At 37.4% G+C, this 14,151-nt stretch overlaps 1 protein-coding gene across 3 annotated transcripts in view; it reads right to left on the reverse strand.

Annotated features, from left to right (window-relative positions):
- Window positions 1-14,151, reverse strand: part of KCNH7 (potassium voltage-gated channel subfamily H member 7) — a 470,160-nt gene that overhangs the window by 17,344 nt on the left and 438,665 nt on the right. For all 3 annotated transcript variants that reach the window (XM_055120200.1, XM_055120199.1, XM_055120198.1), the window contains 2 exons: window positions 11,448-11,711; window positions 2,879-3,047 (listed from right to left, as the gene is read on the reverse strand). In XM_055120200.1, coding sequence (XP_054976175.1) covers window positions 2,879-3,047; window positions 11,448-11,711 — 433 coding nt within the window. The remainder of the gene's footprint in view (window positions 1-2,878; window positions 3,048-11,447; window positions 11,712-14,151) is intronic.

Below are 14,151 nucleotides of genomic sequence, written 5' to 3' on the forward strand. Positions count from 1 at the left end.
AGAGAGGTGGGGGGTGGGGGGAGGTATACTGTAATTCTTGGTGGTGGAATATGTGCACTGGTGAAGGGATGGGTCTTTGAGCATTGCATAACTGAGACTTAAATCTGAAAGCTTTGTAACTTTTCACATGGTGATTCATAAAAAAAATAAATTAAATTAAAATAAAATAAATAAGTAGAAATGTGAGAGGAATACAAGGTGATAAATTGGGAACCTAACCTTGGGATGACATGAACTAACCACCTCAGTGCAAAAGAAGGAAGTGAATACATAACTACAACAGGAAGTGAAGAAAGTGTTCTGTGTGATTATAGAGGCGGGAGACAAACTGCTCTAGATAGATGGAATCATTACTAGAAGGTGTTACATTCTCTAGAGTCTCCATACTTACTGTGGTCAAAGCTAGACACTTGTTAGAATGTGGAATATCTGCCACTTCAGACTTACCAAGTTAGAATCTGCATTTTAACAAGATCCCAAGGTGATCTGAATGCTTAGTAAAGTTTGAGAAGCAAGTCTTTAATATCAGTGCTAATGATTTCTCTATATATGTTTATCTATACTAATATGTATATGAAACATCTCTTTGTAAACTTTTACCCTACATAGAATTAATTAGCTATTAAGTAAAGCTACAAAAATAACTTGAAATATACCATTCATATTTCTTTTCATTGTGTTGTGTACTTAATATGAGAATTTGAAGGAAACAAATGGAACAGGAATTCACAGTGCCATGTATAAGCATAATGCTGATGTAAAATGGGTTAATACACTTGTACAAAATGCTCCAGGATGTCAAAGTTTGAATGGGGCTGTCCTTCGTAAGTTTGTTTCTTATACTTCGCTTTAGAGAAAGGGGCTTGCTTCTTAAACTATTTCCACTCAGGCTTTTCTTTTTTTCTCCTGAGAAAAACAGTAAGTGCAAGCACTGCTTACAACACCTTGGTGCCATTATGCTTTTGATATTAAAGTAAATGTTGGTGTTTTGTGTACAAAAACCTTTTTTCAATTTTTTTGTGAACCCTTATATGAGATCATGACCCAGAATTAAAGAAGTCTGACTCTAGAGTAAAGCAGAGAAAAGAGGTTGTGGAGATAGCAGCACAACAAAACCATAATATTTTGAATGTTAAATGCAAAAAAAGGTAAACTGAGCTAAGCAATAAAGGTATTGTGAAAATGAAACAGAAAAATAGAACTTAGCCAAAGGAAAAGTATACTAAGGGCATATAGGTACTGGCACACGTCAAAGAGATTAAATTGCTCTTTGTTTAGGGAAAATATGAAAAATGTATAAAATTAATACACTAAAATAGTAATAAAACAATATTGCTAATAGGAAGGTGCAAACCATAAACCCTAAATTTATGTGCCCTTAAAAGTTTACATTAAGTCCTCAGGACATACCAAAATAAATGTTTCAGTAGTCTGTGATTTATCCTAAAAACAATCAGGTTCTCTTGACAAAGCAACAAGAGTACACTAAAATATCATTTTTTCTCCAAAGAAAAGTCTATATTAAGAGAGGGCTAGAGCAATAGCACAGCGGGTAGGATGTTTGCCTTGCACACAGCTGACCCGGGTTCGATTCCCAGCATCCCATATGGTCCTCTGAGCACATGAGCACAGCCAGGGGTAATTCCTGACTGCAGAGCCAGGAGTAACCCCTGTGCATCACATCGCCAGGTGTGACCCAGAAAGCAAAAAAAAAAAAAAAAATCAAAGTCTACATCAAGAAATACAGGAAGTAGAGGTAAACTTGGAGACTAAACAATGAGGAAAAAAATAATAAAAGTTATGCCCATTGTTAGTAAATTTATTGAATGCAAGTGAGCACTGGTGTACAGAATGTATCTCCATATATATTATCTTAGATCTTACAATAGCATTGCAGAACAGGCTGAATCAAAGAAAAAATAGATACTGTATGAGTTTTTTGTTTGTGTTTCGTTTGGAAGTCACAGTTGGTATTGCTCAGGGGTCACTCTTGGTGGGGCTTTGGGGATCATCTGAGCTGTTGGGGATCGAACTTGGATTGGACACCTGTGAGGCAAACACCTTGTACAAATTTAAAAGACTGGAACCAATCTTCCTGTAAGTAGCTAAGTAGCAAAAATATTACCTTAATGTAGTGGGTGCTGTGATAAAGAAATAACCACTGTTATACATTTAACTATTCACTCAATTTTAAACTTTATTAACTATATATGTATATATATATGTGGCTGTGTATATATACATATATATAATAGAAGTAAATTATAGGAAGTTATTTTCTCTCAATTAGAGGTGTTAAAGAAGTTCAATTTAAAAGATGTTTTTTGTATCTGTTATTGTGCATTACATATGCATTGAATACATACACAAGTTGTATAATTTATGATTAAATTATTAAAGTGACTTGGTATAAGTAACAGAAAGAAGATAAGCAAACATATTAAGTAACTAAGTATGCTTCTCTGACCAATAATTACCATGGCAAGTCCTTATACTTTAATCAGGAATAACTGACTCTAAATAAGTGATTGTATGTTTTAATTATCTCAAGCATGTCTCAGTGTTACAAGGTTTGAATTTGGCACTTAGAGATGGGATACAGACCTCAGCACCAGGTGGCGTTAACTTCATTTAAATTCCCTGTATATATTTATGCACACACATTTTAATGGGTTTCTCTATTGCTTGATACTGCTGAATTCTGGCAGCAAACAGCATGGATAAAGCAAATTATATTAAATAAATATAAGTAAGCAAACCAGTAAATTATTTAGTATAGGTAAAACTATTTTTTGTTTGTTTGTTTTATAAGTCATAGCCAAAGTCAATTACAGGCATGGGCTTTGTCCTTTTCTTTGCCTATACCCTTTGTCTATACCTGTTAAGTTGTTCTTGAAGCAAATCTAATCTTTGTTCCACTTCTCCATAGGTAAGATCACTTTCTGTTTCAGAGATGCCCCAGGCTGCTTGCTGAACTGCTGATGGACTTGACTCCTCAACTTGAGTTCGGGTGTTTTCTCGTTCCCAGTTTCTGGAGTCAGCAATATCTGAAAGTAGCAAGATTGAAGTCAGTATTCACAGGACATCCACTGGACAGGCTACAGGGCAATGCAGAGTACAAGCCAGGAGACAAAAGCTGGAACAATTCAGGGGCCTAGCTAGGGGTCAGTGCCAGTTGGTAGGCAAATCCCACCCTGCCACTCATCATTTCCCGTGTGCAAATGAAAATATATTACTAGCAGTGAGTTTTGAATAGGATTTTGTTTTTGTGATTTCTGTTATCTCTCTGTGCTAAGAGAAAACACTGAGAAGGCAACCTAAACTTCAGATTGAAGAGCAATGAATTGGTGGTTTTTGTATTTGAGAAGAAATAGCCTCCTCCATTTTTTTTGGCTTTTTGGGTCACACTCGGTGATGCACAGGGGTTATTACTGGCTCTGCACTCAGGAATTACCCCTGACGGTGATCAGGGGACCGTATGGGATGCTGGGAATCGAACCCGGGTTGGCCACGTGGAAAGCAAACACCCTACCCGATGTGCTATTGCTCCAGCCCCGAAATAGCCCATTTTATTTGTATTGCTTCACCTCTGATGTAAGGCTTTAGGACTCTTACCCAAAGTAAATTTTACACTCCATAATTCAGAGCGGGCCTAAGTTGAGACTCAGGTAGCAGTGCTATTCTTTTTTTGTGTGTGTGTGGGGGGGTGTCCCTTAAGACAATGTAATGAAAAGTAGAACCAAACAACATAGCCATTAAAGACGGAAAGGATTTTTTTCTTTTTGGTCTTGGGGTCACAATAGGCCATGTTCAGGGTTTGCTCCTGGATTTGTGCTCAGGGTCCACTCTGGCAGGACTTGAAGCGTCAGTTGTAGTGTCAGGGACTGAAAAGCAAATGCTCTACCAGCTGTACTATCTCTCCAGCTCCAAACTGGAAAGGGTTTTGAAAATCCTCTTGTCCCATGATACTCTTTCATGTTTCCTTGTAGTTTCTTCTAGACATAAAAAATATAACACATCAATTTCTGGGGGTTTTGGTGCCTCTTTTATTTAAAATTGTTACTCCATGTCACTATATTTTAAAAAACAAAACCTCAAAACATTGCTGGTCTTAATGTCTGTTTTTTAAGTGTTTTGAGTATCCTTACATGCCCAACCACTGCTGAATGTGGAAGCAATAGAGACAAAGACAGTCCTTCCACTTGAAGAATTCTGTTCACTGGGGCTGGAGTGATAGTACAGTGGGTAGGACATTTGCCTTGTAGGCAGCTGACCAGAGTTCAACCCCTGAATCCCATATGCGGGGGGGGGGGCCGCCCGCCCCAAGCACTGCCAGGAGTAATTCCTGAGTGCAGAACCAGGAGTAACTCTTGAACATCTCTGGGTGTCACCCAAAAAGCAATAAATAAGTAAATAAATAAATAATTCAGTTCAATAAAGTTTTGATAATTTTTCATTCTGACCTTCAATTTACTCTTTCTCCTATATTCTATATTTTCAAATTGCCAATATTTGAAGGCAAATATAATATCTTACTTTTTCTTCCATTTTTGTCATGTATTTTGGTTTTGTGTTGTTATAATTATTGTCGCTTTTATTGCTGCAGTGACCATGGTGGGAAGGGAGCACAGGACCACACGCATCAGTGTTCAGAGTACATATATGGTGCAGAGGATCAGACCTAACCTTACACATGCAGGGCATATGATCTACCCTATATTATGGATTAAGCTACATCCCTGACTTGATCTGTATTTTTTAATAGGGCATTTTATCTGCTTTCTTACCCTCTAATTTCATATATCCAGGCAAGAGCTTTTAAATAATTGAAGGGAAATAAAGTCAACTAAAATGTAGCAGAGGAATTTGGAGTTAATTTTAGAGGAAAAGAAAAAGTGGGCAATATATTTTTCCCACTGAAAGTACAGGTAAGAGGAAAAATATCTAGCTGTTCTGCATTTTTCATATGAATACATTTTTGAGTTACAAAAAGTAATTTTTTGGATATAAAGATATCTTTTCTTTTATAAATAAATACGATCAAACACTGACAAAATTTACATTAAGTTTTTTTGAAATTCTTTTATTTGGCACACCTGGCAGTACTTAGGGCTTGATTCTGGCTCTGGGCTCAGAGGACCATATAAGATACCAGGAATTGAACCAGATCTTTTGCACGCAAGGCAAATACCCCTACCTGCTGAACTACCACTACAGCTCAAGCAAGGTGAAGTTAAGAAATCTATATCATCAGCTATTCAAAAACTTGAATAGAAAAGTGTGAAGGATTTGGGGAGGATTAGCTATGATTCTAGAAATAGGGAATGAGATTGGTAGAATTTCTTGAAGTCCCTTTTCTTATAATTTCTCCAAAAGTGCAGTCAGATAGCTCAGAAACAGCTTTCTTCAAGTGCCAGGGAAATTTCAGTGTCCTTACTTGTTTGTTTCTCTATCACTATCCTTTTATCACTGGATGCATCAAATTTCTCTAATGATGTGCCTACAATTTTTGCCTTAGTTGGGTGAAGCAGTAAGAGAGAAATTAGCATATCCAAAAATAGCATTAGAGAAATATAAGGTCAGAATTGCTTGTTCTGTTAAAATGGCCAACAAACCTCAGAGAGCTTGCCATAAATCCCACAATACTTCTTTGTGATTAAGGCTTCCTTAGCATACATTATTCAAAGGTGTGGTTCTGTCTTTTAAAATTACAGTATATATATATATGTATATATGTATGTATATGCATTGTAGTACTGTCACCCCGTTGTTCATCGATTTGCTCCAATGGGCAGCAGTAACATCTCCATTGTGAGACTTGTTACTGTTTTTGGCATATTGAATATGCTACAGGTAGCTTTCCAGGCTTTGCTGTGCAGGCGGGATACTCTTGGTAGCTTGTCGGGCTCTCTGAGAGGGACGGAGGAATCGAGAATCGAACCTGGATCGGCTCCATGCAAGGAACTGCCCTATCCACTGTGCTATTGCTCAAGCCCTATATATGTTCATACATACACACACACACACACATATATATATATATTAGCAAAGTTAAAAAAATAAAAACAAACAGAAAAATTATATTCCTGGAATTATAAGTAATGTACTAGCAGGTTTTCACTGAAATATATGATTTATTATTCACAGACATGTGATTCTGCTTAAAATGTGAAACAGTAAATAAAGTCTTGGTATATTTGCTTTTCAGCTTTGGAGCACTAACACCAAACAAACATTCAGAACACATTTTAAACAACTTGGTGATTATAGTACTGTTATCTGTTGAGCCTCCTGCTAGCTGGTTAATAAAATCAGCTTTAGAAATGCTAATAATAACTGGTGGGGATAAAGTTACATATTGTAATCAGAACTTTTGTGCCAGTAAACCTTACAGAATTTCTGCTTGCTCTTAACAGCTCTCTCATTCACAAGCCATCTACAAAAACTGATTTTAAATGTTAATGGCCAATCAAGTGCAGCATCACTGTATCACTGTCATCCTGTTGTTCATTGATTTGCTCAAGCGGGCCCATCCAGTCCTGAGATTTTTAGCAGCCCCTCTTTACACGTCCTTCCCAATGGTGCTGCATTAGTGGCTCTTCAGGGTCAGGGAAATGAGACCCATCATTGTTACTGTTTTTGGCATATGTATATGCCATGGGGAGCTTGCCAGGCTCTCCTGTGCAGGCAACCCCTTACAACATAGTTGTGATTAACAATTATGCAACAAGATTAGAGAGAAAGGAACTAAATACTGAGTGTCAATGTGCAATGGAGCTTCTGTAGATACATCTTTCAAATATCCTTTGAACCATATACCAGCAGATAAAGAAAAAATAAAATGCTTCTGGTGGAGCGGATCACAACCAGCTGTACTACTGGGCAGTAGCAAGGAGGGGGTTGGGAGGACAACCATGCAGTGCCAAGGATTGAACTGTGGTTGCCCTATGCAAGGCCATCACTTTAACCCCTATACTCCCTCTCTGGCCCAAGAAAGTAAATTAATTTTGGCTGGGCAGGGAATGGAGGGATGTCACAGTCAGCAGTGCTCAGGGCTGACTCCTAGCTGGCTTAGCACTCAGGGATTCTCCTGGTGAGGTTTTGGGGGAGCAGGTGAGGTGCTGGGGATAGAACCAGAGTTGGCCACTTGCAAGGCCAGCTAGTCATCTGTACTATTGCCCCAGATCTGGAAAGGAAATTTAAAAGACATTCTATAGGATCTACATATTTGTCATCTAAAATCTAAAAGCTGCACAGACTTAAAGTGCAGAAAAATTTTTCTGTAAGTTTTCACAATAGGATCAAACAAAAATGAAAAAAAATAAAAAGAAGCAAGGAACCAAGCAAGGAAGCAAGCAGGATTCAGTGGTGAAGCACAGGATCAGGGGAACATGCTTGGACCAGCCGCCATTCCTGTTTTTCCTAAGCAGCTTGCAGCAACCCTCAGGAAAAACAAGTTAGTCTAGAGTTCACGTAGACCTGCCTCTGGCTCATGCACTTGGGACGAGCCACCTTTCTGCTCGAAGAAGTCAGACAGCTGCCCTCCCTCGCCCTCCCAGGCTAGTCAGATGACAAGACACTTGCAGGGCATGCAAGTAATCAGGGAAAAGGCTGAGAGATGTCTCCATCTCATGCCCTAGAATCCAGCTGTTTAGAGAACAATTTTGATGTGACATAGTCACAGGGAGTTAGGAACTTCAGTTGAAACCACTCAAAGTTCTGTATTAATTTCCTCATTAAAAGTTGTCTTCTGAGTATGTTCTAGCCTGTTAAAGGATTTTCTTCTTTAACAAATGCAGCATGTTAAGCATAAATATATTTTTATAGTGTTCAAGTAAATTTTTTTATTTCCAAAAGATAAATACAATATAAACTATTAGAAGTTTCTTGATTATAATTTATTCTCTTATTAAAATTTTGAGATACATTACTTGCTTGTTCTTACAGTGATACCAATAAAAAAGAATTCAAAGGAAAAATCCTGGTTAGTGGTCTTAATTAAAATGAGCATCTTTGTAGACACTTTCTAAATATAGCTCAGCAAGAATCTGCACTTGGTTGCCTTGGAAAATGTTGCTATAGTTGCAAAACACATTTCTGGAAATGGATTTACAGAAAGTAAACTTTTTCTTTGCTTTGGGCACACAATTTTCCTACAGTCAATTTCTGACCTCAATTTAAGTAGGATCAGAGTCCATCTAATTGTTTCTTTCTCTTTAGTTTTGCCTAAAGGTGCTCTCCTGCTGGATTCAGGATGACAAATGCCCAGAATGTGAGTGAGTAAAAATTTCTATTGATATCAAAATTAAAATTTGGTCAGATTTAGTACTTATAAAAATAGCAATTATAACTATACCCTGTATATTATTTAAATTCTTGAACATTCCACAGTACTTCACGTTAAACTCATTAGGGAATAAAACTTTCAGTGAATGGAATTTTAGAATTTTCCATTGATTGACTATCTTAATTAACCAGGTTAATCGTGTGCCATACTGATTGACTGATTGATGATATATAAATCAATTATGTTTATTCAATGACATGCATATTTAGCTAGGCATTTTCAAGGTAATTATTTATGATTGAATAATAATTGCATTGTGCATATCTGAAAGTGAAAAGTTTGTATATTCTAAAGTTATTGTTACAATGCTCTGTATATGTAGAATAGCTAACTAAAAATAGTAAAAGTGACAGGAAAAATTTATAAGATGAAAGGTGTAGAATTCACAGTCAGTGAGAGTCACAAAGTCCCTCAAATATATATTTAATGACTTGTCACTTTAGACTTTAAAACTCAAGATGAGCACAGCAAATGAGTAACTAAAAAATAAAGAACAGGCTCATAGTATGCTAACTTTTGGAGATTGTTGAAAGAGGATTCAGCAAGCTCTTCACAAACTTCTGATTTCCATAATGCAACCTGTTTCTATTTTTAACATTTCTCAGGATCCTCTTTCATAAATAACTAAAACGGGACATTTGGTAATCACATTTAATATTTCATTCCTTCATTGTGATAAATGAGGTACTATTTTCATTCACTTCATCAAGATTTTAGGTTGTCCAGAGAACTTGGCTTATATTCTTAGCTAACTTCAGCATGGGGCCATGATAAAAGCTGACGTGATAAGGTAAGTTACTAAGAAAATGTAAAACCTAAAAGCCTAAATATAGAATAATAAAGTCAGGAAATTTTCATAAATTTATAGATTCAAGAACAGATTTAGATCACTAAAACCTTCATTGTCAGGTATATTCCCCGGTATAGTCCACTTACATTATGGTGTCAGTGATAGACATTTGTTTACTGGGTCTCATAATTTTGTTTCTAGTCAGGCCAAGAACTTTTATTTTTCTTCATTTCTTTTATGATCTTTTGGCAAGGGGTTTTGGACAACACTCACTGGTACACAGGAGCTTCTCTAAGCTCTTAGCAACTGGATCACCCCATCAGTGCCAGAGAACATGTAGCGCCAGGGATTTAGCCAAGGTTGGCTGCATGCAAAGTAGGTGCCCTATGCTATCTCTCAATTTCCTCATTTATATTATTCTGATTTTCTGTAGTTCCTTTATCTCTACATTTTTATATTTTCAGAGATATACAAAATTATTAATGGGTCAAAAATGAAATCTGTGAGAATAATAAACCAAATTACGATCTTCTTTTAAGAGAGCTATTTTCATATTATCTATTTTAATAGTCACAGCAAACCAGTTGACTAGAAAATATTCCTCTTTTGAAGATATGAAAATTGGAACAGAGAGATAGTGGGCTAGAGTACATAAAATGCAGGAGTACTATGTTTGAACCCTAGCACAGCACCACCAGGAGTGATTTTCAAGAGACAAACTGAGAACAGTTTCTGATTGCAACTGCTGGGTATGGCCCTAAACCAAATAAAAATACATAATAACAAATATGTGCAAACTAAGTTTTGATTGGCTCTGTCAAGTCACTTCCCAGCAGTCAAAATGAAAGCAAGTGACAGAGCTGGGGTTGGAGTTAAGCAGTATAAACTACATCTGTTTTTTGCAGCCACTTAACTGCTAGCTCTAACTTCATCAGTAGACCTAGCTCCTGTAATTAATGCTGTTAATTTTTCTTCTAAGCGATTCTATTTTCTTGAGCATCATATCCTCATCATCAAATCTGCAAACATTAATGAAGCATTATTTTCTATTTCACATGCATTTTCTATAACAAAACTCATACATTTGGGCATTCCTTTTGGTAGAGTTAATAAAGACATTCAAATGGGTTGGCTTAAGATCACAGTGTATATCTCTTCAGTTTTTCATAAAATACCTTTTTAGTATTTAGTACAGCATTATGCATGAACACTTTGATAAAATTGCTGTGTTTGGGAGTGATGGATGATCAATAAATATAATAAATATACATACATATGTTAATGGCAGAGAATCTCTTGCCAGAGCCCTTGGCTGTCTTCCCCGGGGCCCCTCGAGGGGGTGGGCTCCAGCTTCCCTCCCCACCCCGAGCAGAGCTCCCGAGGCTGAAGACCTCTGGAGCCTAGCCACAGCTATGCTCAAGGCCCCTCTCCACACGTTCGGACGAGCCTCACGCATGAAGGTACCGGCAGAGGAACCTAGGTGTGTGGGACTCGGGGCTGAGACTTCCAAGCCTGCTCGGATCGGGACTGGGCCTCTTCCACACAGATTTCTCATTTTCTAGTAGCTAGGAAGTCACACCCAGGGACTGCCCCGGGCACCGTGTAATCCCACCTGTGGCCAACATCCAGAGACTTAAAACCAAGCTCCCGAAAGCTTGGACATCTTCTAGCCTACTTCTCCCTCTGGGAGAACCTGGCAAGCTACTGAGAGTTTCCTGTCCACATGGGAGAGCCTCGCAAACTCCCCATGGTGTATTCATATGTGCAAACAAGAAACAAGCTGGGTTTCATTCCCCTGACCCTGAAAGATCCTCCAATGCAGCATTTCTGGGAAGGATGAGTGAAGAGAGGCTTCTAAAATCTCAGGGCTAGGACGAATGGAGACGTTACTGAGACCACTCAAGAAATTTGACAATCAATGGGATGATGGTGATAGTGATGATATGTTAATGATATGTACTTGCATCTACACATCCATATGAAACTATAAATAAATTAACTGACAGCCCTCAAAATCCTCTTTTGGCCCCTTTCCTGTTCAAATAACTACAATAATCTCAGAATAATTCACATGGCATTACATTAAGTATAACATGCTATTAAAGTCCTTATGCTGCCACTTAGCAAATAAGAAAAACAACGGTTCTAGAATCAAGTCAATGGTTTATAGATATCCTGGTTTGAGCTATGTAAATATTTCATGATAGTTTTACAAAAGGTTAGGTTAAGGTGTGTCAGGTCTACTTTGTAAATAGTCACCATTTTATGAACAGCATTGAAGAGAACTTGATTTCTGAGAAATTTGATTACCTTTGCAGGAGTGACTTCTTTTATCTATGTGAATTCTTCCTGAGATGGGAACAGTTTCTTCATAACTGAGTCCAGTTGCTTTTCCTATTCCTATTGGGGAATCGGCTATTCCTGAGAAGAGAGGCTTTTGTTCATCATCTATGGAGGAGATAAAAGACGAAGACCTGCTTTTTTTCTCTTCAAAATGTTTCTTGGAACTCTGGTAATGTCTTATGGTGTCCACAGAGTCTTCAGGATCATTTGAACTGTTTCCTTTGCCAAAATCTAAAGAAAAAAATGATAGAAAATAATCCAATATGAGACTGTATAGCATACTAATTGCTATATTAAAAAGTACTTTTTACGGGTAACATATTTGAATAACTTTAACATAGACTTTCCTATGATACCACCATAAAATGCTTTCTGTCACTTGTTTTTCCTATTGATACTGTAGATATGCTGGGAGGCCTCTCCATTTAATTGTAGGAACAATTAGATTCTCTTAAAGAAATTAATAATTAAATTCAAAATTAAAAGAATATCTGCAACAGTAATAGCATTTGTCTCAGAAAAAAACCATACAAAATGTTAATTTACAACCTTATTTACAAATACTCAACAACCATTTGTCTTTGTAATACCATTCTTTTTATGGAAATAAAAATGAGAAAAAGAATGTGTCTCAATTCAAAAATATCGCTGTTATTCCACTATGTTTTTTCAAAACCTTCAAGCTTCCTCACCTGTAGTGGCCATTCACATATTGTAAAGGTCAAAGCTGTAAGCCTGGCAGTGAAGGCTGGCAGGCTGAACTTCAACCCTGATACAGTGCATGTAACAGCCATGACTTCCTTGGATGCTTGGTTAGAATACATATAGGTATAAAGATAATGCTAAATGTGTAATTAAAGTGGCCTATCTAATAACATGAAAGCCAGTAGTGTATACTGGCTGTTTTAAACTGAAATGTCAGGATAATTTCAGCCCTGAAGGTTATGTTATAACATATTTCAGCAGGGAAAATGCAAAGAGAAAAACTTGTTTCCATTAGTGTCCTGGGGAGACAAAATAATTCTCCATCTGGTTACTGCTAACAATTAACCAATAAAACTCGAGAAGGTATATCATTTTCTAGAGAAATGATTAAGAGAGAGCCCCATTTTCACTGTCTGTTGGGCTTACTTTTTTATTTATAGAAGACCAATTGAATTGATTTAAGGTCATTCCAGTGACACTTCCAATTGTCTCTTAAAATTCTCATTTGGCCTAGAAATTAGATATTTTTTCATTTATTAACAAATCATTCAGGAGCCAAGGAGATAGTACAGTACACAATGTTTGACTTGTAAGAGACAAACTGGATTTGATCTCTGGCACCTCACATAGTCCCCAGAATACTGCCAGAAGTGATCCTTGAGCACAAAGCCAGGAGTAAGTCCTGAAACCTGTTGGGTATGGCCCCCAAACAAACAAACAAAATTTTTCTTATAACTTAAAATATAAAGACTAGAAATTAGTCCAAGGATAAAAGGATGGAATCTAAAAATCAGCTGCATGTGAAATTGTGATTAAAGAATTAATTAAGATATTGCCAGTTAAAGTTAGCACTGCACTGTAACACTGTTGTCCCATTGTTCATTGATTTGCTGGAGGGGGCACCAGTAATGTCTCCATTGCGAGACTTTGTACTGTTTTTGGCATATCAAATACACTATGGGTAGATTGCCAGGCTCTGCCGTGTGGGTGGGAAACTCTCAGTAGCTTTCCGAGACGAAAGAATCAAACCCAGGTGTAGCAAAATGAATTGCTTAACTCAGGTTCAAACATTTCACATTTCCATATTGATTTAATCATTGGTGAGAAGGCCATAAACATTTCCAGTCCCCCACACTCTAGAACTAATTATTGATTAGTCAATGTCATTGGTGTATTTCCACTAAACCATGATCTTTTCGGTTGTGAATATTTTGATCAGCTCTTCCTATCCAACCACTTTTCCTCTAGTATTACTGACATAAGCTCTCCTTAATGCTCTCTACATCATTCTTCTCTCCTCTCCTCTCCTCTCCTCTCCTCTCCTCTCCTCTCCTCTCCTCTCCTCTCCTCTCCTCTCCTCTCCTCTCCTCTCCTCTCCTCTCCTCTCCTCTCCTCTCCTCTCCTCTCCTCTCCTCTCCTCTCCTCTCCTCTCCTCTCCTCTCCTCTCCTCTCCTCTCCTCTCCTCTCCTCTCCTCTCCTCTCCTCTCCTCTCCTCTCCTCTCCTCTCCTCTCCTCTCCTCTCCTCTCCTCTCCTCTCCTCTCCTCTCCTCTCCTCTCCTCTCCTCTCCTCTTCCTCAATTTCCTTTGATTTTAATGTCTCTTCCTTTGAATATTTTATGAATATTCCCCTATGAATATACTACTTCATTCCTAAAAATAATTTTATAATAGTAAATGGTTGAAAAAGAAAATCTTCAATTTTCTAATTGATTCCTGTGCCTGCATAGTGAACTGCATTGGTTTGGTGCTCCTAAGTAAACCTTTGGATTATCTGCACACCCATGGGATCTTAATCAGATCTCAGACTTCTTACCTTTTTTGAAAATGTCTTTCTTTTAAGTACAGTTAAGAAATCATTTTCATGGAATCAAATATAAACTGAGTGTAACGTTAAGCCTTTCTTAGAGTACTGCCAATCTAATTATGTATCATGCTAATGTGGACTTCTGTATTGAAGGCACATAAT

The sequence above is a fragment of the Sorex araneus genome, chromosome X (assembly GCF_027595985.1).
Source record: "Sorex araneus isolate mSorAra2 chromosome X, mSorAra2.pri, whole genome shotgun sequence".
NCBI lineage: Eukaryota > Metazoa > Chordata > Mammalia > Eulipotyphla > Soricidae > Sorex > Sorex araneus.